Here is a 27,010-nt window from a genome sequence, read left to right on the forward strand (position 1 = left end):
CTTAAGGTAAAGAAAGACTTGAAAGCAAAGTTGATGGAACCTATTTTGTGCTGTCCTTCATGGGTTATTCTGTGTGACTCCAATATATGTTAACTTCCATTTATTTGACCCTCAAGATTACCATGTTCAGATGTTCTACATTAATCCTTTGACAACAGATACATATATTCACATTTTCAAATATGAAAAAATAAAAATCTCTAGACTAATGTTATTTATACACATCCCTGTCACTTTCCCTTCATTTTTGTTACATCATTTTAAACTCAGTACTTAATTCTTTTTCATTCTCCTCCTCCTTCTCCTCCTCCTTTTCTTTTACCTTTTACCTTTTTCTGTTTCTATTTTTCTTTTTCTTTCCCAAAGCTGTGAACACAGTTGGAAGTTTGCCACTTAACACTGCTCAACATCCAAAAGCCTCCAGTTGCAAGCAGTACCATGTAATGGGAGATGACCTCGGTACAAGATGACCTGCCCCTCTAATACTAACTGTCATCCCCACAAGGTGTTATTCTGGATTTGATTAACAGAGATAGAGGGGGAAAAAAAAAAAAAAAAAGGACATGGACTCAAGAGAGAAAAGAGGCTGAATTTTCATCTTTGTGTCCTGTAATGAAATATCTGCAGAATTAATGATTTAACCAATCGGTAACAGTGGGAAAACCAAAGCAAAATCAACCTTATCTTTTCTGGTCTCTACCTATTCCTCTAACCCAAAGAGAAAAAAAAAATCTCTAAAAGAAAAAAAATACAGCTGGTATATACAATTGAAAAAATAGAACAAATAAACTTGCAGGAGGTGCAAAAGGGATAAGTATGTCAATATGAAGATGAAAGCATTCTTCAGATGAAGATTTACGTGGGACTTCATATCAGCATTGGAAAACTCAGGAGGCACTGCTTTCTTCACAGTGCCCTGTCCAGCCCCATCTATGGTTTCCAGAGCACCCAGGGGTGCCCTCCACTTCTATGTCATGTACTATCAGTACACATCCGTGGATTTTACGGGTGCAAATATGTTAAGTACAATGCACAAAGATGTCTGAGACAAAAGGCAGAAAAAGAACAATTCTGGATCATCAGTTCATTACAACAAACTGATGAAATAATGTGTTTCACTTAGATGCAAGTGGAGGTTTTGCTTATGGTTCAAGCTGCAAAACAAAACAAATACAGAATCCAACATTTATTTTTTTCGAGGTTAGCTGAACATAAAGACCTCAGCATGTCTGAAAGCTATGTCTAGAGCTCCTCAACCATGGACTTACATCACGATCTCCAGGAAGCTCACTCACACTTTTTTCTTCATAGTGTAGCACTAAGATTAACAAAACCTCTTGTACCTCATACATCTGTTTTTGCCACCATTGCTCTAATACTTGAACACACACTAGCCTTACATGGATTTGTCTTTCCCACACCTTGTAGAGGCAGCAGAGCAGTGCAGCTGGCCTTATGTGGCAAAGAAAGAACTGAGGAACAAGAAGCTGCAGCATTGCTCAAATTAAACACTAATCAGGGGCATGACGAACATTTGATCTTCCAGCTCTCACGTCTTATGTTACTGATCTAATATCAGGGATCAAATGATACCTGAATTAGTTTTAAGATTTTATTTGATAACAAAGCTGATGAGTTTTGTGAGTAATAGCACAAAGCTTTAGTCATTGATCATGTGGATTAGCATCTCCCAGATGAGCTCCAGATTGGATACTATATTTTCTAACGAGGTTTGAGCTTTTTTCTGTAGGGAATTAACAAAATCTCTGTCTTTACTCAAGCATTCCCATGAAAGTTTTAGAAAATTAATTCATCTGAGAATGCAGCCCTTCTGTCAAAGTTAGTTGAAATCACCCAGAGCATTCAGAATTTGGAGATAGATAGATGACCTGGAGAAATGGAAAAATAAATACATATGCATGGATGGGATCACATAAATCTTCCTTCCTTCAAAGGCCCATCACAGTCTTACAGCCCATTCTCACTTCTGTTGCCTGCCCTGCAGTAGTAGACAACAGAGTATCTACAGATACTGGATGCCCCATCCCTGGAAGTGTTCAAGGCCAGGCTGGATGGGGCTTTGAGCAACTTGCTCTGATGGGAGGTGTCCCTGCCCATGGGTTGGAATGAGATGGTCCTTAAGGTCCCTTCCAAAACAAACCATTCTGTGATTCTATGATTCAATAACATGTCTAGTTACAGGGTGAATGATGACTTCACTACTTTCGATACCAAAATTACTAGACTGAAGGCATGCAGAAAATGTGTGTCTGTAAATGAGCTTACAGTTTATTTAGTGTGTGTGCCTGCCATTAGTTCAGGCACAGTAGACAACACATGATGGGTGAAAAGGTTTTGATTTTACAGCACTATATAGCTGGAAGAGATACTAAAATGGACTAGTTTAGTCTTTAATTGTGTGGGAATTTAACTTGTATTGTAGTGCAAAAATGCCATGTGTTTTGTTACACTTTTAAGTAATGGAGTAAATTATCATAAAACTGGCTAACAGAAATAATATGACTAAAACCAGCTCAGCCAGAGGTTGGAAAAAAAAAAAAAAAGACACTTTAATATTTTTGAGGAAGTAAACACAAACTTATACCTATGAGCTTTGGTATATTTCTAATCTTACCTGATAATGCATTTTACATTATCCTTTATCTGGCAAGCATTTCACAAACAATAAAACCAAAATAAAGATATGAATAGTGTTAAGCCCAAATATGTAACATGCTTAGGTGTTGCTGTTAAGTAATGAAAACAAACAAATAAATAAACAAGTCTGTATTTCCCCTTCCCAAATCTTCAAATACAAGTAGTTCACATTATAGATATTTTTTTTTCAGGAGGCTTCAAACATCAAATCACCAGCCTGCATTTAGCCTAAATAACTTCCAAATAACATATTTTGGCCACAGATGCTGAGTCAGACAGAAACCGTAGGACCAAAAGCATTTTAAAAGAGCACACAGAAGCAAAAGTGTTTTCTTTTTCTGTATAAAGCTCTAGAGAATTAATAAGAATTTTGCACTCCTAAAACAGCATACAGAGCAATGTTTGACATAAGAGGGCATTGCATAAATATGTTATCAGGAAGGCCAGAAGCAGTAAAAAAAACTACCACCTTGCATCCTCAACAGAACTTTTCACCAGTCCAGAATAAGTGTACATCTATTAAGTAGACTGGTACAGGGAGTGTACTGACATACAAAGGCTGACAAACCATTAAACTCGCCAACAGACACAAGTGGGATCTGGCTGAAAGACATTTATTGAGAGTATTTTCCCTCAGGAAATATGTTGATGAAGTCTACAGTCTAAACTGTATCAATAGCAAAAAAGTTGTCATTTGTTCATATTTTAAAAGGGGAAGGACTTATAAAGTGCTCGGTTTCCATGTTTTAAGTATCTTGTTTGAATAGGATATTTATTTAGAAATTTTATTTTCTTAAAAAAGAAAAAAAAAAAAGAAAAAGTGGTTGAAATTGTGAAGAAAAATGCTTTAATCTTTACTGGAAAGAAAAATATCCAAGTGCTACAAAAGAATTCTAAATTGCATTATGTAGGGAAAATATTTTTCCTGTTTTCATAAAAATTGATTTCCTTTCATTGTTTGAAAGATCATGAAGTATTTAATGGTATGGAGTATTTATTTGCTTAGATATATATTTTTAATAGAGACACCGTGATTCTTTGGCATCTGTCCCCACCCATACAAGAAAACACATTCAATAGTTGATTTTAAAAATGTATTCCAGGAAACGTAATAAACAGCATTTGTGATAACCTGACAAACCATTTTATGAAAATGAGTCCCAAGATATTGATAATGCAAGACAATCAATTGCACAAGAGTGACTTAGTCATTCATTCAGCATCCACATGATATCCATAAAAGGTAACATACTACTCAATAAAGATGGATTTTCTAAGAGCTAAAGAAACCAAAGCCTAGTCCAAGCTAATTTTTAATTACTCTGCAGCAAAGAGAGAACTAGGAGGGTTTATGATGGGTCATACCAATGTCTGGAGGTGCCCATCTCTTGCTATTGACTACAGAATGATTGTTAGTAGTTTCTAATATAGATAAAAATCTTATAGTAGACATCCAGCTTTTAGATGGCTAAATATTGTCCTGAGTGCACTTGCTGACATCAGTTAGGTACAAAGCTCAGTTCTAATAGGAACAAAAATGTACATAGACGGTTCCCATTCATTAAGATGTTGATATTCTCTGTTTTGGACACAACTATTATTATATGGCATGTAATAAATATATCACTGAGATCGCCATGTTTTAGTGCAGAAGGGGACCCATACCTCACCAATCCTCTCTTCCAAGTGATTTCCACATGGGAAAAAAGCAAATCTGACTGAAACCCTGTTTTCTTTTCAGGAACATGAACACAAGGAAGCCTGGAGTGAGCTATTCACCCCCTGCCCAGAAATACAAAGAGGGTTTTGTTGAGTTGGGTTCTGTGCCCTTGGGGACTACAATGACAGCAACACTTGGGTTTTATGGTTGGCAGTGTTTTTTAATAGGCCTCATAGACTTTGATTAAATAGTTTTGTCTCTGTTGGCTTGAAAAAGAAGCCCTGGAAGTAGCCTTAAGCACAGTACACTCTGACTCGCATCTCCTTCCTGTCCCTATGGCTATTTCAGAAGCAACCAGCGATCTGGAGGGTCTTGTAATGTGTAACCCTGGGGCAAGCACTGCTCCTGTATGCTCCCCCAGGCAGGCTTAAGGCATAACTACTTGATCCTCAAGAAGGCCCAGATTCTTGCTGTAGGAGGTGAATTCACTTTGAGAAGCAGCGGAGTGTTTACTTTGCAGATTGGGAAGCAAAAGTAAAGAATAGCTATTTATTACAAACCACGGTGAGAGGGGCCAGGGGACATACAGAAGATCAGACCTCTAACATTTTTTTTATTATTATTACTTTTTGTTCATTTCCTCTCATCCTGCTCTTTTGCTTCCATTTTCCCCTTCCCTTTAATGCAGCTTTGGTTCTGCATCACAGCTATCTATTCAAGCTGCCTCTAAGGTAAATCTTAGGCTGCTGACTCAGCAGACTTTAGGAAGAGGAGGCCAGCAGCTCACTTGCTAGAGACTTGAATAATATACCTCCAGGTGCTGGATATTAATAGCTAAGAAACATGAAAAAATCACCGATTTTTTTTATTATTTTTATTTTTTTTTTAACAGGCTAATTTTCCAAGACATCTTTTTTATTTCCTAATTTGGTATTTGACTGCTCACCCAATACTCCTCCAAGCTCACGAATACAAAACCAGCAGGCAAAAGAATCATATTAATGTCCTTAAATCAGTGTTGTCATCATATTATTTGCCTGTCACAAAAATTAGTACTACTACCAGAGGGCAAAAAAGTGAAGGCATTAATGTAGGACAACCATTTTCCTGCTTCATAATCTGCTGCCTTGCATTTCTAAGACCTAGATATCTTGCCTACCTAAATAAGGAAAATTACACATATATGCCTGTGTTTGTGTGTAGTGTTATGAACCGGAGGGTGGTGGAATAAGAATTTTTCTAGAATTTCTTTTTTGTTTGACTTTCATGTTTTGTGCCAATAAGTTTAATAAGCTTTAAAACATTTTAATCAAGTGTGTCTTTCTTCTACAACTAACACCTGGCTTCCCTGGGGTGCGATAGCAAGTCCTGGTGTATTAATCAGAGCACCAACACAACATGAAGGCCTCGCACCAGCCTCCAGTGTCCTAGGGGTGTCAACACACTAGGAGGTTCCCAGAGAAAAAGAGGGATTTACAGAGTTCTCAGGTGGAATCAGTCACCCTCTAGAAGTACTCATCCCCCCTTGCTGACAAGGTAAGGAACATGTGGGACCTGGGATACAATTTTTTGTTTCCTAACAAGGTTCTTTAAGTTGGGTGGTGTCAAAGGCATTATTATTTCGCAACACGGAATCCCTCAGATGCTCTTTGTGACAGACTTTACCAGAAATTCTGAAAGCTTGTTTTGAAACAACCCTACCCAATATTACAAATCCTGACTCTTCTTTTTTTTTTTTTTTTTTTTTTTTTTTAATAAATCACAAGCTTTTAAGAGGTCTTTATATTCTGCTGATTCCCCCCAGAACCATCTTCTTGTGATGAGAAGAAAAAACATAGCGTCAGTAATACCTTGGCTGGCTGAGGTATTTCTCCTCTGGAGGACATTCCCTGCAGGTCCATTGTTGTACAGGAGCTGCTGTGGTATTGCATAAGTAACAGACAAGTCCCGTGCAACTGTGCTTTGTGCTAGAGACTTGTAACCCTACAGAAAGCTTGACTTTTCATGATCTGTAAGATCATGAGATCTTACAAATCGTAAGGCCAATAAACTGATCAAAAGCTGGCTCATTAAATCCTACATGGAAAAACAGTTTCCTTCAAGAGCAGACGCCAACACAGGCATACACGTTTCTGTCCCCAGTGAGAGGGGATCCTCTCATTTCAGCTATGGATGCTCAAGCAAACATAGCAGGGACAAAGAGAAAGTAGTGGAATGGTGTATCTGAATACACTACTTCCCATAGTAAGAAAAAATTTACCGAGACTGAAATGTAGATGATTCTGTTTGAATGTAGCTAGCCCCTGGAAATGACAGCTACAGATTAATAATGCTAGTTCTCTTCTCTGTGTACTATAAACCCTTAGAAGATGTTATCCTTCCAGTAAACAGGATCTGAGAAAAAAGACCTAGTTTCTCTCATCCTCTCTCAATGAACGGAGACTTAAAAACAATCAGTCTGAGGTCTGGTTCTCTGACCTGTGAGATGCTGCCTACACATCTGTATTTATACATCTGACCCTCATACTGAGATTGCACTTCAATGTTGGTATACAAGAGACATCACTTAACACCTTTCTTTTTCATCTCTGCCTTTATTATTATTATTTTTAAAGGAAGTCTGTGAACATGTTTGCCAACTAATGAAACACTACAAGAAATATCTTTTCATTTCAAACATTCAAGCTTAGCAATATTAAAAATTCATCCACAAGAATTTCCAAGTATTAGTTGAAGAATGGTAGAATTATTACAGACAGTTAGAACACCTGCATTGCAGTTACATTTAAAATTCAGTTCATATACTAAGCCAACTTTGTGAGTCATGAATTTCATTGTTTCTCAAGTACATTTGGAGCCAGACAAAGAAACCATGGTTTAGGATCCTATCGTTTCACTAATTTTATGATGACTTTTGTTAACATTTCCAATCAAAACTTAAAACCCCCAAAGCAACAGCCTAGTGCTATCACAAATGAATGGGAAGAAAAAAAAAATAAAGGTTGGATGAAGAAAACTGATATATAAATGAAAAGATAAGGTGTTTGGACTAAACAGAAAATTATGAGAGTGACTGAAAATAAGCAGTCCAGCTAACAAAAACAACAACAACAAATGGTTAAAATATCAATATAGACACTTAGTTTGAAAAACATTTCAAATAGAAAAAAAAATAAATTTCAAGAATTGCTCTCAAATATTTTTATTTACAGGTCTAACCGGTATCTTTCTTCTAGATCCTGCCTCAAGTACCAGATGATTAATTGGAATATGAAATACGTTTGAGATAGACAAATACAAAATAACTTGTTAAACACATGAAAATTTAATCAATCTAGTCTCTGACAATTAGAATTGGCTTAACATGCCCACATCTAAATTTTAATTAGCATATTATTTTCTTGTTTTCTGGTCTGAGCCTAGAATTGAAGGCACCTAGAACTTTCCATTAATACATTTTGTCCTCTTTTTGCCCTTTTTTGACCTGCTTGTGATTGTAGACCATAGTCTGTGTGGTTTGGTTTCCTGTGAATAAAATAGGACTATCTGTTGATGAAACAAAATATGCACATCCAAGCAGGTGTACAGATTCAAGATTCAGGAGCTAATGCTAATGAGGGATGGAGATGTGCCTTGAAATTGGGAACTATACCACTGCTGAAAACAATAGCTCTCCTTCAAGGTAAACAGAGATTTCTTGAATGATACCAGATGTGTTTAGACAAAAGCAAGGTAAAATAAGACTTTTTTAGAAACCTTTTGGAGGACAGGATGACATTCAAATTTACTCTAACTTTTTAAAATGTCACATCCACTCAATCGGTAAAAACTCTGGAAATCTGTATGACAGAATAGTATCAATTTGAGGACATCAGCACAGCTTATAAGGATGATTCAAAGAGAAAGTGAGTCCCAACAGAGGGAAAATATGTTGCCACAAGCATTATAAAAATTCTCAGCAAGGGAAGAACCATAAATAACATTCAGCATTCCTGAGTTCTAGTCTGTGAAAATGAATGTTAGGGAGGTAATAAAGAATGAATAGTATACACAAATTGTGGTATAATCTCTGTCATGGGCATAAGTCTCTTCACTGACCAAAGAAATGTGTGTGCATATTCACAGGTTCATGCATGTAAAATCACTAATTTTACTACCTGGATTCCTGCAGGAGATTATGATTAAAACTTGCACTCATAAACAAGCTCATAAACATTGCAGAAACCACACAGATAAAAGCATATTGTTCTTATTAACTCTGGTTTGCTTCATAGTATTTCATTAGAGAGCTGTTCTTTCGAAAAGCGGGAGCAGATCACTGATTATCCAGCTCAATGATCACAGTTACATCCTGAAATGCTAAGAATTGGAAACTTTCTGTCCTTTTACACTTGCCAGGAAGGTCGTCCATCTAAAAGCTCAAGAGATATATTCAGTCACAGTTATTTTCCTTAATTAAAAATTGTTCACTTCTAAATAAGTAGATACCTTTTGGCTGTCTCAAGCTGAACACCAAAAAACATTGAAGTTGACCTAGGCTTGACTGTAAAATGGGAGCTCCTAAGAGACTGAGACATGTCAGTTGTCTTTCAGGGTCTCAAACTAGAAACCTCAAGGTGAGGTTATGTAATCTAATCTATGCACAAAACCACAGCACCTGAATTTGAGCTAACCTCTATTTATAATGGAGAGATACATGCACCTCTGGAAGACAGGAATGTAATGCTAAAATAATCATTTGAAATAGACTAACTGATGGGTTTTTCCCTCCCCATTACCTTATAGGAAGTCTAGCGTGACTATTTCAGAGATAAAACATCAAAATTAAACATGCCCACTTTGTTTGTAAGTAATACTTTCTACCTGAATAGGAATAGTCAGAAGCATCATGCACCAGAAAAAAAAATCTCAAAAATCTGATATTTGTATGGTGAGGGGCTAAATTATCTGGATGTGCATTCCCATTCTAAAGAATTTAGTTGAATAATGCTATATTTCAGATATGCAGTTAATTACAGTAGTTTCTAAATAAGACCTAAGAAGAAAGAATGCACCTTTATGTGTACCAAAAAAAAAGGTGAGTCCTGTATGCTGACCATTATGCATTGAAAAAGACAAGTTACAGTCAATACAAATAAGCAAGAAACTGTAAAAACTGTTAAAATATATAGTTTACAGTTATAGTTTATACAGTTATAGTTTATAGTTCTAGTCAAATCAAAACCATATTAACTATTTCTTCCTTAAAAATAAAACCAAACTATATTTCAGGAATGTTTTAAAATGTCTGTCTATTAGAGAATATTAAGCAATTGTAAAGTATTTTTATGGAAGTTATAGAAAACTATTAATGTGAAAGATAGAGAATTTAAATACCAGTGCTATTTTTCTGGTATCCCTTTGTGCAGTGCTTCCTGAGACATGATGAAAGGCACAGTTATGATCAATGATCTAACTAAGAGCTGAGCTGAAATGCAAGATGAATTTATTATAGAGGTTGTATAGTGTTGCTTACAGTTTCAAAGTGGAACAAAAAAAAAATCTTTATTCAATGTTCTTACAGCTTTTATGTGAGACTAGATAGAGCCACAATGCAAATGGGGACAACAAGCAAGAATAGACTTACATGACAAATCCCCAAAAATGTGTTAAGACTGAGTGATTCAAGGGATAGTACATTATTTGGTAAGTGAAGGTTTATGATGCTGATAAATCCAAGTACTATTCATAAAAAGCCCAAGTTCTTTATAAAAGTGACTAAAGAGTTTGAATACCTATATCTTTAATGGCCTACCTGTATGGTTTCTAAAAAATGACCCTCTGAAAATGGAGGCAACCAAAAGCACTGGATGAAATATCTTGAGGCTTAGGCTTCATAGGACTGATGGAAACCTCTAATTTTATAGCTTTTGTCTGGAAAAATTAATCTTAAGCGGATTGGAAACAGGCGTCCCACTATTTATTTATGTTGTTTTATTATTACTTTAATTTTATTGTTATTTTTAATCTCAGACACTAGCAGTGAACAAATCCCTTCAAGGAATTTACTTGCCCTTGTGCAGGATGAGCAGTGGTCACAGTTCTATTGCAACTACAAAGGAAGTTAGAAAAGGCGTAACATAACTTATGGGCCCACACAGAAAAAGACAGAATCAATGTTAACAGTAGAGCCTTAATGCTTAGCAAGTGCTAGACTTGGGAACATATATTTAAATAATGACATTGTATTTACAAGGACATTTATCCTTACCATGGGAAGCAATATGAGAGTGAAGAAGCAGGTCTTCCAGTTGATGGTCATTTTGTCTCTTGATTTTGATCTTTAGTCAAGATTTGCTTTTTTTAACACTGCTACTGGGGCTGAAGCACACACTCTCTGCAGATCTTATTGTCAATGTCTTCACGTCAAGGCTCAAATTTCTGCAGTGAAAGAAGAAAATGATTATAAATATGTAAAACATGGTGGAGAACGAGAAAGAAATAGACAGAAAACAGCACAACAATTGAACTGTGAGTTGCATATACTGGAGGTCAATCATACTTATGGATTGCAGCTATTATAGACCTTCTTGGACAATAAATATAAGGCCAAAGGACATGGCTGTAAGATCAGTCACTTGCATCATAAAAAGTACTGAAACAGACTCCGTAACAACAAAGGCTTCAGTTGTACCTAACGAAGAGGCAGAATGGAGCATTTTGAACCAGCCAAAGGGCCTGTCTGCCTCATTTCTGAAGTCATGATTTGACCTTCCTGATTTCAGTAAAGGCTCAAAATCATGACTGTGTGAGGATTTTTTAAGAGACTGTATGACTTGAAGATTTATTCCTAGAGATTTCTTGTCCAGACAACAAAATCCATGACCAGATTTGTTAATAAACTGATAGCTTTTCAAGCACACACCAGTGGAGATGGAAATATATTAATTGTACTCTCAGACAGGCTAAAGTTTTATCCATAGCAGGATTGATTTACATGGGTGACAGTGCCATACATAGCTGTGACTTCCACTGCTTTGTCTCTGCCAAGGAGCTAAACATGTGGTCAGGACACCATCAGAATTGTATCCCTTGCATTAAATACATCCTAGTACCTTGTGTCATAACCCATTGTTTAAAAATTCCCATGCAGTCCAATTCATGATGATTCTCAAAATAGTTACATAATATTCACAAGAACCTCTCTGTTTGAATCTCTGGCTGGATCCAAACCTCATTACCTTTTAAAACACCGTCCTGCCTCAGATATTCATGTCTTGGTGATAGAGGTCTGAGCTCGATGTCCAACAGGTTTTCAGCGCTGAGGTATTCATTAAAATTTATTTGTCCATCACCTGAGATGGATCCCCTTCTATTTATCTCTACGTTCTAGACCAAATTCCTCCAAGATGAACTCAGCTAGTGGTCTTTGGCTATGTCTATAGTAGTTTATACATAACCTTTTTGCTTAGGAAGGTATGAGAGTTTAGCCCTCTCAAAGCCAGAGAAATTTCCTTCATCCATTTTGTTTACAGATTGTACCAGGTCTGCCTGGGATGGAGTTAACTTTCCCTGCAGCAGCCCATACAGTGCTGTGCTCTGTACTTGTAGCTAGAACAGCACTGGTATCACACCAGTGATGTGTCTGCTGCTGAGCAATACTGGCACCTCATCAGGATTCCCTCTAACCACCCCAGAGCCAGCAAGCTGGGGATGGGCAAGAGATGGGGAGGGAACATCACCAGGACAGCTGGCTTAAACCAACCAAAGGGATATTCCACACCATGTGAGGTCACATTCAGCAACAAAAGGTGGAAAAAGGAAGAAGATGGGAGGGGTGGCCTCTCGTTGCGAAAACATCTGTCCTTCCGAACAACGGCTATGTGCATTGAGGCCCTGCTTCAAGAACGTGGTCAAGCATTGCTCGTTGGTGGGAAGTAGACAGTAATTTCTTTCCTCTGTGCTTCCACATGGCCTTTACTTGTTTTCCTTTTTTTTTTTTTTTTTACTTCCCCCTTTTCCTTTTCCCTTTAGTTAAATTATTTAATTAATAATAATTTTCCTTTGATAATTATTTTCCCTTTAATTAAATTATCCTTATCTCAACCCGCGAGTTGTTTTTTTTTTTCCTTTTCTTCTTCCCCTCCTCTTCTGAGGAGGGGGAGTGAGAGAACGGTTGTGATAGAGTTCAGCTGCCTAGCAAGGTAAAACCACCAGACGTACGTAAATGACGACTTTGAATGCAGAGGTGGTTTTTAAAATCTTCCTGTGTGCAGGTTTTCTGTATGCCACCTATTACCTATGTGGGCATAAATGCAACTGACATACATCGTCCAAACTAGAGAAATGTTTACACATGTAAATGAATTCTCGAGAAAAGGAGAAAAAAAAAGTCATAAATAATAAAAATGCAGGGATAGAAAACATGCAAACAGTTATAGAAAGAAAGAATAAGACGAGGGCATATTGGAAAAAAAAATAACGTTTAAAAATCAGAATGTGGCAAAGGAGAAAAGGCTGAAAAGAAATCATACTGAAGACAAAAAGTAAATAAAGGAATGGTAAGTGCAAATGTGAAAGAACCTTTACAATCACTGGACACTCAATTTTTATATTTACTGCCACGTACTGCAAAGACATCAGCATTTACAAATTAGAGAGTCTTTCAATTAAAAAAGAAAAAAAAAAGGAAAAGAAAAATAAAATTAAGCTCTCAATAGATTTTTGTCTTCTGTATCCAGACCCTGACTAAACGGAGAACAATGATTCATAAAATTCTCTGAACTGATCTGCCTTCTTCCATCCCCACTCGATCAGTCATTCTTGCTCTGCTCTGGTACTGAATTTAATTACTTAACTGTGTTTCTGATGGTTTATCAAATAATGAGGGACTGATAAGATCTCAACTGAGGAGGAGCAAAAACATCCATGGTGACATTCAGCAGCGAAAAGACGGAAAAAGAAGGTCACTCCATTAAGAGAAGCAACAGACAACCATGCAGACACATCAGCAGACATTGGATTGGAAATTATTCCTTGATAATTTGCACTCCTGTGCGCAGGCAGGCCTGGCCAGAAAGGCCACAAAGTGGTGTGGAGATTTAATTTTGTCTTTGGATTGTGCCACTGTAATGCATCAAAAACAAGATTTAAATGCAACAGAAGGGTGGGAGGTGGCTGACTAAATGTATGGACAGATAACCTGTGGTAATGCGGTAACCTCCAGAACACATCTTTTCAATATTTGAAGGTAGGGTTTTACTTTAATCTGGCATTCACTAGGTTTGAAGAGTGGACAGTGGAGTGGACAGTTGTGTTTTACACTAGTTTCAAAGAAACTTCTAAAGATATGAGAACATCTGCTAATCATTTTACTGCCTTTCTTTGACATTTTGCAGAGCAAGTAAAAGAATCAGCTTCATTTTTGCCTTCAAAGTAGTCATGGAAACCTGCATCAAAAAATGGACTGAGGTCTTCATATCATCCACAGAGGCTCAAATGTTTTTTAGGTAATACCAGCTACCAGGCCCATGAATCTGTGCCTTGGACCTGCAGAGAAATCTGTATATACAGTTTAGCAGTTCCTAGAGTGTGTGACACATACAGGTGCAGAGTCCACTTATTACCAATAAAAGGCTAATTGTAGAATCATAGAATATCCTGAGTTGGAAGGGACCCATAAAGATCAAGTCCAACTCCTGGCACCGCACAGGTCTACCCAAAATTTTAGACCATGTCACTAAGTGCACAGTCCAATCGCTTCTTAAATTCAGACAGGCTTGGTGCAGCGACTACTTCACTGGGGAGCCTGTTCCAGTGTGCGACCACCCTCTCGGTGAAGAACCTCTTCCTGATGTCCAGCCTAAACCTCCCCTGCCTCAGTCTAACACCATTCCCGTGGGTCCTATCACTGGTGATTACGGAGAATATGGAGATTACAGAGATTATGGAGATTACGGAGAATAGGTCAGTGCCTGCCCCTCCACTCCCCCTTGCAAGGAAGTTGTAGACTGAACTGAGTTGTAGACCGAGATTATCTCACAATTAGGTGCAGTCAGCTATATTTTACAAGAAAAATGAACTTTTGAAAAGTAGAGACAACGTCTGTAAAACGTTTCCAATTCTATTCAGTAGTGGGAGAAGAAACAAAAATATTAATACAAGGCTTGGAAGGAAAGCTTCAATTATCATATAGATTTCTGATGTCACTTCTAGTCACATGCTGTAATTTTATTACTAAATTGGAGGTGCTGGTGCTTCATGCAGTTGTTTTATCTGCATCTGCTACCATAATTAAAATCAGTGAAGCCAGAATAGCCAACAGCACAGAGGTTACACCCTCCAAGGAAAAAAAAAAATAAATCCTTGAAGGTCTTCAGGGAATAATTTCAAGCACAGCTGAAACACAGGAAGAAAAATGACTTGTTTAGGTCAACTGATGACTTAAGAAAGTCACACATTATCTATAAAAGGAGATTCATCTGTCCACTGCAGACATTTTCAGTGCCACAGAAGATTCTTTGTGTTACTTAGTGGAAAATCATAGGTCCTTCAAGGGCAGGTTGGAAGAGCTCTGGTAACATGCTCAGATGCAAGTGCCCATTTCTTTCTCCTATCTAAAAAAGAACTCTGGTGCACCTAGGTCATATGTGAATTATATATTACAGAAGTCTAGGGCCTGCTGAGGTGGATCACACTGTGAGAAACCCGTAAATGCAGAGTGTACAATATGATGTCAGTGACCAATAAAAATAGATAGTGAGACCCTTCCAAGGAGGACATGTCTGCTCCCAGGTAGGCATAAAAGAATTGATGCATAAGACAAATCTCATCGTATTGAATAATGGATGGAATTGTTATACAGTAACTCAGAGTTATACCCATATAGGATGAACAAAAGAGGATTTTAGAGACTGCATAAGGCAGTTATGTGATGTTACTGAGACCGCACTCAAAAGAAAGTAAAATGTGATGTGCTAGGCTCTTGGTTGTGGTCCTCTGAATGTGTGCCAGTGGTTTGAAAGAAAAGAATAAATTTGAAAGCTGATCAACAAAGGCTTAGACCAGAGGTGATCAATTGTGAGTTCATTACTTAATTAATCTTAATTTAGAGTCTGGTCAGGGCTGTTCACCACATCCTTCCCATGCAGCATATCAGAGCTACTGCACGGGTGCAGAGATCTGAAAGCTTCTGAAAATGTGCAAGATCAATCACACTTCTGCAGACTGAAAACTATATGTTGCATCAAAGTCACCCATTCCTTGCACAGTTATCTCAGTGCTTCTTGTTGGCATGAAGAGAATTCTCTTATGCAGAATACATATGGATGGAGAATGAAAGAGTGCAACAGAAAGAAGCAGGCAAGGAGAATACTCCAGCTGTTACCAGTCAGTTTGTCTCACAGAACACTCCCTCAGCATTTCCAAGTTCTCCCCAGGGAAGAGGAACTCCAAGGCTGTTTTTGGCACAAATTTTGCTAGATGGACATCTTTGGCTTAGAAATGAACAGGTAGTTATGTAATTGACACTCTATTTATCTTCTTTAGGCTCTCAATTTAAGGTGTAGAATTCAAAGCATTTTACTATTTCCCTCCTAAAACATCCCGAATGTAGCATGCCACTTTCATATTTTATATTAAAGGACACGGTGAACCTCTCTCATGTCAACTGAGACTCTTGCTAGCAAGAAATAAGTACAGTTGGGAAAGCAACCCTTCAGTGACCTAGGACTTGTCACCTAATTTTAGAAACACAGAAGACACTTACTCATATATGAGCTCATTGTTAAGTCTCTTTTTATATAGTCAAGTATATAAAGAGAGAAGTAGATATAGGAAGAAAGCAATTTGTCTGACCTATTTTAGCTGTCTACTTTAAACATTCAACTTCTCTCCCTTGAGTGTAAAGGAATTCTTAACAGCTACGTCATATGTTGACATCTACATTGTGGATATGTAAATTTGGCCAGCCATTTCCAGATATACAAGAATGTCTTGACAGCACTAGGCAGAAATGCCACACTTTTGTCTGAAAAAATTAGTAAACAGCAACTTGGACTTTGCAACACGATTGTCCATGAGGAAAGATGATTCTGTGAAAGATCCAACCAATGTTATAATATGTAGACTGATGTGTGGGTCATGTGCTCCAAAATGTACATTGGTTGTACAATCACGTAGTCTCTTCTAACATCCATTGTTTTCACTATTTAGGAGAATTGTTGTTTTTGACTTCAGAGAACAAAATTAAAGCAAGCAGCTGATACAATGCTGTCGGTCATTTTTCATGAAAATAGTTGTAATCATAGAATCATTAAGGTTGGAAAAGACCTCCAAGATCATCTGGTCCAACCATCCCCCTACCACCCAATGTCACCCACTAAACCATGTTTCACCTTTTCTTGAACACCCCCAGGGACGGTGACGCCACCACCTTCCTGGGCAACCCATTCCAGTGCCTGACTGCTCTTTCTGAGAAGAAACGTCTTCTCATTTCCAAACTAAGCCTTCCCTGGCACAACTTGACGCCATTTCCTCTCGACCTATCACTAGTCATCTGCGAGAAGAGGCCAACCTCCAGCTCCCCACACCTTCCTTTCAGGTAGTTGTAGAGAGCAATTAGGTCACCCTGAGCCTCCTCTTCTCCAGATTAAACCACCCCAGTTCCCTCAGCCACTCCTCACAGGACTCGTGTTCCAGGCCCTTCACCAGCTTCGTAGCCCTTCTCTGGACATGTTCCAGGGCCTCGATGTCCTTCTTGTAGTGACAGACCCAAAGCTGAACACAGTACTCGAGGTGTGGCCTCACCAGAGCAGAATACAGGGGGACGATCACCTCCCTGGTCCTGCTGGCTACACTATTCCTGCTGCCAGCCAGGATGCCGTTGGCCTTCTTGGCCACCTGGGCACACTGCCGGCTCATGTTCAGATGAGCATTAATCAGAACCCCCAGGTCCTTTTCCTCTGCACAGCTTTCCAGCCACTCTCCCCCGAGCCTGTAGCTCTGCATGGGTTTGTTGTGACCAAAGTGCAGGACCCAGCACTTAGCCATGTTGAACCTCATCCCATTGGCCTCTGCTCATTGACCCATCCTGTCCAGGTCCCTCTGCAGGGCCCTCCTACCCTCCAGCAGATCAACGCTTCCCCCCAGCTTGGTGTCATCTGCAGACTTACTGAGGTTGCACTCAATTCCCTCATCCAAATCATAAATAAAGATTTTAAAGATATAAAAATCAATATATTAAACTTGCTGCCTAGCTTAGACATTGCAGTATTAAAGAATACCCAAATCTGTTAGTAGTACACAGTAAAACTCTCTCTGTCTGGAGGAATAAGTTCTTTGATTTTTTTTCTCTATTATTTTATTTGCTTATTGTATAACATGGAGGAAAACCTATGAATTTTACTAGAACTCCATTGTTAAACTGAAGATAAAGGTGTAATTACAAAAATAGAAGACAGTATATTGCAGATGCTATGAATCCTAAACACAGTCCCTGTGGTTGAAAATTTCTTCATGAAATAAGATTATCAATTTTTTAGACTTCCATGAGGCCTTGTGTATGAAAGAAATCAGAGCAATGTGTTTTTGTAAAAAAGAATAATTGATAACAGGGACTCATGGAATTGGGGGTTGGTAAGGACCTCTGAAGACTGTCTAGTCCAACCACACCTCTCAAAGCAGGGTCAGCTAGAGCAGGTAACTTAGGTTATTCAAAACCCATGTCCAAACAGGTTCTGAAAATCTCCAAGGACTGAGACTTCACAACTTCCCTGGACAATCTGTTCCAGTATTTGACCACTGTAACTATAAAAAGAGTATTATTATGTTAAGTTGAATTTCCAATATTTCAATTTGTGCTTGTTGCCTCTTGTCTTTTTGATTGCTAGAAGGAGGAGTTTAGCTCCATCTTTTTTACGTGCTTCTGTCAGATAATTCTACACACTTATAAGAGCCCCCTGAGCCATCTCTTCTCTGGGCTAAACAGCCCCAGCTCTCTCAGACTCCCCTTGATTCCTTAATCATCTCTGTGACTCTTTGCTGGACTCACTCAGTCATGTTCATGTCTGTCTCGTACTGGGCAGGTGAGCACTGGACACAGCACTCCAGCTACATCTCACCAGGCTGAATACAGAGCATCACCTGCCTTGTAGTGCTCCAATATTTTTCCTCATACCCAAGATGCTGCTGGCCTTCTTAGCCACAAAGACATATTGGTGGATAAGGATCAGCTTGGTGTTTACCAAGAGTCCCACGTCCTTTTCTGCAAAACTACTATCCAACCATCTGGTCCCCAGCCTATCCTGGTACACTGGGTTTTTCCTCCCCAGGTGCCGGACTTTTCATTTGTCTTTGTTGAGCTTGAAGTTCTTCTCTGCCTATTTCTTCAGCCTGTCTCCCTCCCTCTGAATGACAGCAGAACCAGCCATTTGATATCACAATCATTCCTTCAAAATTTGTACCATCTCCAAACATGATGAGAGTGCACTGTGCCTAGGTCATTAATGAAAACATTAAACAGAATTGGCCCCATTTACATCTTAGACACTTATAGTTTAGGTCAGTCTACCTAGGCTCTCTTTACAGTCCATAGAGAAGAGGTAAGTATCCTCAAGGAACAATTTCTATATCTTAATGCTAGATATTTACTTTTGGACAAAGCAAGATTCTGCTTTGAAACAGTATATGTGTAAATCTATACGTATTTTTTTCTCTGTCTATGCTAGGGCAAACAGAGAAAATCTCTGAAGTTTAAGACGTCAAAATACTAATGGTAAGCAAAACTGAGGACTGATTTCCGTCTATGTCATGACATTTTCTTACTTTCGGTACTATCTTTATTCCTTCTATTAACATAGCCTAATAGCTTCCGCGCATGTTTTACTTCAGCTGCCCCCAATTATAAATTTGGTAGAGGTTTCTTTTTTTTTCCTTTTTCTTTTCCTCTCAGTGGTTTCAATTAAATTGAAATTCCCTGAAGATGTAAGACTATTATAATTGGTTCTTCCAAAGTACAGTCCTTATCGTTTCTATATATCCTTGTCATTAATAAAATCATAGAATAGATTTTACACAAATCTAGCAGCAAGGATTAGACTACGCTTGCCAAAGCCCTGTCAGCTCTTGTATTTCCTAGTTGTCTAACTTTACAGAATTTACCTAATATTAACAAAAAACTCTCAAAATTACTCTAGAACAGGTTTATGTTAAGCATTACTCATTCAATTCAAGAAAGATATCCCAATTTACACCTTCTGAAGATCTGAAGCAATTCTTGATCATCTGCAAATTTTGCTAGCATTATTCACTTTCAAACCTTACATCAGATTTGTTTATCCTAGATCCCTCTGGCACTATTTATTAATTCTGTGAAATGATCTTTCTTTCTTTCTTTCTTTCTTCCTTAAACAAACTCTAGTTAAAATGCTTGGCTTTTATAAGTGATTCTTCATGATATGACAATTCTTCTTCTCCATATTATGATGCTTGAACCATATGAATGAACAGTAAAATATTGAAGGTTACTGACATTTAGAGGATTGTTCTGGATATCTGAGTATTTTGACATTATAATGACTTTGAAATTCTCTGTTGGAACTATTGCATCAGGGTTTGATATGGACATGAGTGGATCATTTGTCTATAGGTCAATTTTTTCTAGCTTATTTTGCAACTGTAGCAGCTACAGAGTTATGAAAGCACAGACTATTGAATGCAGTTGATAACTCACTGTGTACAGGATAGCTGTTCTTGGAAGATTTCCCATTTAACATCACCTGTAAAACTCATCCAGCAATTCTTGTCTTGATTCGGATTATTTTCCCTGTTCTGTTATCTGTTGGTTTTATTGTGCACTTACTTTGTCGACTTCCTCAAAGAATTAGGAAAATGGCATTATTTCTTTAACTAAAGACTACAGATAATAGGTTGTGATTAAATATTTTTAAACCACCATGTATTTAATAAGCATTAGTCAAAGTAAAAATATGGCACAAGAAACTCTCTCTTCATCTTCACAGGCAGGTTGATTACCTGTATGAAGCATCTGTGATGCATGCAGCATTTCAGAGCTAATATGAATCTAATAGGAGATTATAAAGATAACTACATGCTGCTCCATTCCAGCAGAGCTTTAAGATCTGTTTGGAGAGGTCCTTTAAAAGGATTACACCACAACCAGTCAAATGTATTCTCCAGCTAGCATAACAAAGTTTTGCAACAGCTACTTGATTAATTTGATTTCCTTGAGTGGTTATCTGCATCTCCTTCCCTGACCATAGGTGTACCTACTGCTTTCTTCAGTATCACATAGGAGCTCTTAGGGACTCTGTTACCTCACAGTCAGCACTGCCATTGGTAACTGATTTGAACCCAACTAGCTAGACAGATGTCTGCTCATAAACACCACTTGATTTATTTTGTTCCTTTTGTCTTTTGAGTTTCTTTCTCTGACAACTACTTATATACCCTCACTCAAAACTGAGTGTGTCTTAATGAAATTGGTCAAGAGACTAGGCAAAACACAGATGAGGACTAAGCAAGATCCAAGTCCTACCAAGACTGCTGTGAACAGCTTGAGGACCTTCATATTTCTCATGGAAACATGACAATATTTTAAAAGCAGTGATGAGAATTTGTGAATTTCCCATCCACTCCTACCTGGCAGTCTATGAAATGAAGACAGAAGCTATGCATGTAAACACATTTCTGGAAACAGAACCACTGCGTTTCTCCCTCGCTGTAATGCAATTTGCTCATCATCATGTGTGACCACACAGTACTGCCCTAAGGGATAAGACGAAAAGTTGTGGATGCCCCATCCCTGGAAGTGCTCAAGGCCAGGTTAGCTGGAGTCCTAGGCAGCCTGATCTAGTGAAAGGTGTCTCTGCCCACGGCAGGGGGTTTTAGACTAAATTATCTTTAAGGTTCCATCCAACCCAACCAATTCCGTGATTCTATGATTCTAAGGGACTCCTCCTGTGTGTAAATTCATCCACTTCTGTTGATGAGGGTGGCTTACTGCTGGTTAACCACAGGGGAGACTCTCATATTATTGCTTGATATAACAGAAAAGCTGTGAACAGGTGATGCATGTGATCTTGTGATGCATGCAATCATACAGAACCAGTGACTTCTTTGTGCTCCCTGATGGTTGTAGCATCAAAATCCTGAAAGAACGGTGAAGGAAACAGCTTTTGTTGTTTCTTACTCTTTTTTGTAACTATAATCTTATCTAATTTACCCAGTTGTCAATGAATCTGTAATATGCCTAAGTCCTTAACACTTAAAATAGATAAGGAAGAGGCTAGAGGAAAGAGTGTGAGCAGAAAAGTGTAGCTCTGGATCAGAACCTTTTATTCCTGTTGTGTTTGAAGATCATCCCAAGTGCAGTATTCATACATTATCTGCAAAACAACTCCTGAACTGGAACTAGTATATTTGCTTGAATGCAAAGCCACCCTTAGCACCCTTAGTTAGCTCTTCTGATGAGCTGGAGTGATTATCTTGAGCACAGAGCTGTCATTATGAACCTATATTTCCTTTCCAGACCCAAGCTAGTCTCTGTGTAAGTGATGTGTGCTCCCATCTGAGGTATAAGATGGTATAAGGCACTTCACCAAGTAGCACAGGCAGGCTCCAGAGGAGGGATACTACAGTTAGCGATGGACCTATAGGCAAGACCCAGTCACTGAACTCCAGCAGCTGCACACCCAACTTACGCTGTCTCTGGGAAACAAGTCTGAAAGCAGAACCAAAGTAATAAAATAAGCAATGAAAGGGAGTTACCTGTTGCTTCAGAAGGTAGTAAATAAAATAAGTAATAGCTAGATGCCAGAGAAGAAAATGCATGACGCTGGTGTGTAGAAAACTGTCTGATAGAACTTAGACAGGCACTGACAGAGGGATTTTTGGAAGTGTGAAAAATCACCAAGGTGTTCGGGAAGGACGACCAAACAATCTTTTTTTTTTGACTTAAATCTACAAGTCCTCATTGCTATTTTCCCACAAACACAGCAGAGCCATTCTGAGTATAACAGCTTGTACTTCATTGAGCACTTTGACTTGGCAATCTATGGCGATGTCCCAGATGAATATCCATTGGCCTCCTCCACAGACATGAACAACAATATAGAAAGCTTTTTTTATGGGACAAAGTTCAACCTATTGTGATGAAAAAAAGAATAGATAACATGTTTCCTGATTCCTTGCTGTGTATAGAAAATGAATCCCCTACTTTCTCGATTCCTCAAGTACATATTGTTCAGTTATCAAGGAAATGTATCCCAGAACAAGTCTGGGAATGCAACCCTGTCTTAATAGAGATGAAAAACATTTGTTTGTTTGTTTCAAAGAAGGGTTTCATTCCTACACTGAGAGATAAAGATAAGTCACTATATAAGCACTGACAAGTTACATAATTCCTTTGATTTCCACACACATTTCTTATTGCCTTCCTTTTCTACTTTGCCTCAAATAGCCTAAGATTTCCTCAGCTTTATCCCATCTTGTGGTTAATGGACTCATTATGTTTAGACAGTATTAAGACCTTCCACAGCATGTGGTCTTGCAACACCAGGAATGGAATTTGTGTCACATAAATCTAGCTGTCTAAAACTGAGATCTCTACATCGATGCTGGTTTCTCTTGGCTACCTTTATAGTGAACAAAAGATGAAAAATTCACCTCAGCAGCACATGGGTTAGCCTTGCTCTGGAACAACGTGTATTCATCTTGGTAAGCAGAGAGCTAATAAAGCAGAAAGCCAGTTTGATTAGCTTAGAAGAATCTGTTGAATAGGGACAGCCCTGAGCATAGTAGAAGTATAAACAAAGGAGAAAGAAAAGCAATTGAAATTAAAATCAGTGCTGGGACAGAAAATTGTAAAGCTGGGAATTAGAAGAAAACTTCAGACTATCAACAGAGAGAAGCTCTGAAGGTACCTTCCAGAAGCAGGAGGATTGTCAAAAACGATTCCAGTTCTAATAGGTCTCTATATAATCTGAATATTTTTTAAACCAGTTTCTCTGGCATGTGGATTACTGCAGTACTAATACACATAGGTTCCCAATCACTCGACCTTTGACTCAGAACTGGCTCCCATCCAGCCACCTTAAAGCATGGAGCGAACTCATGTCTTAGGAGAAAACTGCAATGCATTCTTGGTCTTTCCTTTTCCCATTAATATAGAGGCAATGAAGGCTGCTGAGTTTTTTCAGTAGTGGATGATGAAGGTGATCATGGGATAAACAGATGAACAGGCAGAAGGCATTCGGACCTCAGCAGAAAAGCTCCTACTCATACAGAGGGCAGTCCTAATCTCCTTCCTTCAGTCTGACATAGCAAGAAATGAAACAGAGTTAAGAGAAAATGTTACAGATTTCTTTATTTTTTTCCTTAACTTCAGCAGGTAATAAAGGACTTTGCACTCTGTCTCGCAAAGCAAGAGCACATCAAACGACACAATGATGAGAATGTTGCAGGCAATCCCAGACCTTTCAGTAAAGTACATTTAAGCTATTTTATTCTCTGGCTTATTTGTTTGGGAAAAGAAGAAGAAGGAGAAGAAGAAAACAGACATAAAAGGCACTGCAAATGCTTCTGTTAAAAAAAAAAAAAAAAAAAAACTAATAACTTGGGTAGTATTGAAAAATTATTCCATGCTGTAAAACTGATTTACCAAGCCATCCTTTACAACACTTACAATGTCTTAGCTCAGGTCCCATTTCAGAGTGTCCAGTGCCTTAAAAAGTTGCAAATAACTATGTCTTACAGCTGTACAGATTCTGAGGACTACATTTAATAGCTAAAATCTAGACAATATAAACATTGTCTTAGACACGTAAACATATACACAAATGAAAAATGTATTGGCCAAGATCTGACATGCTCTCTTCTTTTATTGTTTCAAGAAATTTCAAAATAAAAAATATGCAAATAAACCCAATAAAATGCAACTAACAGAGATCAGCTGTATCCATTATTGCTTTGTTTTTATTTCAGTGGAACTCCAGTGTATTACAGCAGAATTTTTCTGATGTAGAAAACCTTCAAATCTGTGTGAATAGGAGTCAATAGAATCTATAAAAACTGGGTTATTGTTCTCTATTGAATGTGGTGATTGAAGTGAAAGCTAAAAACCCTGATTGTGGATATTATGGTGTGTGATGCTGACGTTTCAGGTTGACAGAATGGTCATGAAATTGTACGCAACTGAACTTGATATAATTCAATTTTTGTTTAGAAAACATGTGCATAGAAAACATTGGCATATTCCATGTGGTCCAGAAGGACACCAAAATGTTTTTCTTTTCTACTGAATAGCTTTGAAATTTATTGTCAGTCATACCAGTAAAGCCGAGGATTTAAGGAGGTAAATTCAATTAGGCTGAAATCACTCTCTCCCCAAAATGCCCTCTGCTCAGTTTGAAATTGGTTGAGTCATGTTTCAAAGGCACAGTGAAAATGTCTCTTCCTCATGGGTGGTCCTTTAGGACCTTGGGTGAGAGTTATTTCATTAAAATGTATACACCTAAAACTGAGCTAATTTCCACAGACTCCTTCTATTGTTTCTCAGACATATCCAGTACAGCCAGTAGAGTTCAGACTACAAGTGAGATCATCCAAAATTATGTATCTTAAATTGTTCCCTATTTCTGTACATTTTCTATAAAGGAAGACTCCAGTGAGTAGACTAATAGTAGAGATTTATATTAGGACCATTTAAATCTAGATAAAATTTATCCTATACTTTCAGCTCAGTATTTAATTTAAATATTTGCATTGTGTAATCCACAAGTGCTGATCAAGAAAAGAACAGTTTGACTTACTGCAGCTTTATGTTAACTCAAAGAATTATTGTAGGTAAGCTGTTCTCTGTATTTCAGAATCACAATCAATAAAATCTGCAAAAGAAAATTCTTTATGGATAAAGGACCACTCAAGTCAGTGGTTTATGTTTGCTGAAAATGCAGCCTGCATCTAAATTAATCTTTTTATCAGAGTATATATTTCTTAAATAAGGAATCATGATTAAGGACAGAGAATTCATTCATTAGTTACCTATTTTTCATGACATGCAACTCTTCTACCTGTAGAACATAATCTTGACAGGTTATGGTCCAAGCCTGTGCCTCCTATGTACAGTTTAGGATCATAGAATGTTCTGAGTTGGAAGGGACCCACAAGGATCATCAAGCCCAACTCCTGGGTCTCCAAAGGACCACCCAGAAATGGACTCTCAGAAATGAGACCATGTGTCAGAGAGCATTGTCCAAACGCTTCTTGAATGCTGACAGACTCAGTGCTGTGACCACCTCCCCGGGGAGCCTATCCCAGTGCCTGACCACCCGCTAAGTGAAGAACCTCTTCCTAATATCCAGCCTGAACCTCACTTGCTGCAGCTTCAAAACTTATCTGTTTCTCTCCATTGATTACCAATAGGACCCTAAATTTAAGCCGTGGAGGGCTACACCATACACATATTTAGCAGGTGAGATTAATCCCATTCAGTAATATTCATGTTAAAAATCCTCACTCATTTTGGGTACAAAATAAGGTGATTTTTAAGGGCATTCAACATGCCTGAAGTTCAGCCAAATTCCTGCTCTCACCCAAGATAAGTCATGCTCTGCCCATATAGAAAGTTCAGAGTCTATATAGCTCTGACATTCTGGAAAGATTGTAAAAATTTTCTCAGCATTTCCCAAGGCATGCACTCCAGAGAAATACTGACGTGAGACAGACAACAAAAAACACATTGCTGATACCAAAAACCATCCTTTCCCTCCTGTGAATTTTTAATTCCTAGTTCCAAAGCATGGAGGTATTAAAATTCTCAAACAAACAGTCATGAGAATATGAATATATATATATATATATATAAATAAATAAAAGCTTTACTTTTACTTTAAAATCAATTGTTTTATTTGAAATAAAAGAGTGATGGAGGGAAAGAAAGAGATTTGAGACTGATCCACAGCACAAAAAATTTCAGCCCAAACAGTGAAAGTTTGCCAAAGCTACACTCATCTGATTATTAGCATCTTATATTGGGAAGTAAATTAAGGTCAAACAGCATGAAGCATCCAGGAACAGATTTCTTTCCTTTTCACACCAACTTCCCTTTTTTTTCCTTGCATTAGATCAAGACTAAATTCTCTTCAGGTCTTTATCTGCACTCACTCTGAGTTTAGCATAATTTGTATTCAGCAGAAAAGTCACCAAAGAAACAGCGGTTTGAGAGCAGCGATGCAAACCAAAGTTTATTTAGGTCAGTTGCTCAGAAAAATAAACTAACTAAAATCTGTGGCAAGATCTTGAAGTACTGATATGGTTCTACTATGCTGATCATCATCATGTGTCTTTCAAGTACTTCAGGGATGAAACTTTGATCCTTAGGAAACTCATTAGGTCAAAGAATTTTAGCCAAAGATTTTGCAATTTCACAGTAGTGTATAATAGAGCAGTCCTCCGTTATTCCCCTATTTCTTATATGCTCCATGGAGAGGATTTCCTCTAATCTCTTAAAATAACTACAATAACATTGCTGGAGGCAGCAGTGCTCCACAGGACGGTTTCTCACAGAAACACAGTACCTGCCCATCCTAGTCAGTGTTTGACAAAAATATTTTATAAAGAAAACAACCTAAGAAGAAGAAAGCTTTATTGATCTCCAGCACTAGGAGATCCACTTCAGCAGCCTCCAAAGGATGC

General features: G+C 38.0%; 1 protein-coding gene across 14 annotated transcripts in view; it reads right to left on the minus strand.

The window, feature by feature from the left end:
* Positions 1-27,010, minus strand: part of ADCYAP1R1 (ADCYAP receptor type I) — a 144,950-nt gene that overhangs the window by 99,189 nt on the left and 18,751 nt on the right. For all 14 annotated transcript variants that reach the window (XM_013182431.3, XM_048062363.2, XM_013182423.3 and 11 more), the window contains one exon: positions 10,569-10,738. In XM_013182431.3, the coding sequence (XP_013037885.1) occupies positions 10,569-10,619 (51 nt within the window). In that variant the 5' untranslated portion in view covers positions 10,620-10,738. The remainder of the gene's footprint in view (positions 1-10,568; positions 10,739-27,010) is intronic.

Source organism: Anser cygnoides, chromosome 2 (assembly GCF_040182565.1).
Source record: "Anser cygnoides isolate HZ-2024a breed goose chromosome 2, Taihu_goose_T2T_genome, whole genome shotgun sequence".
NCBI classification, from domain to species: Eukaryota; Metazoa; Chordata; class Aves; order Anseriformes; family Anatidae; genus Anser; species Anser cygnoides.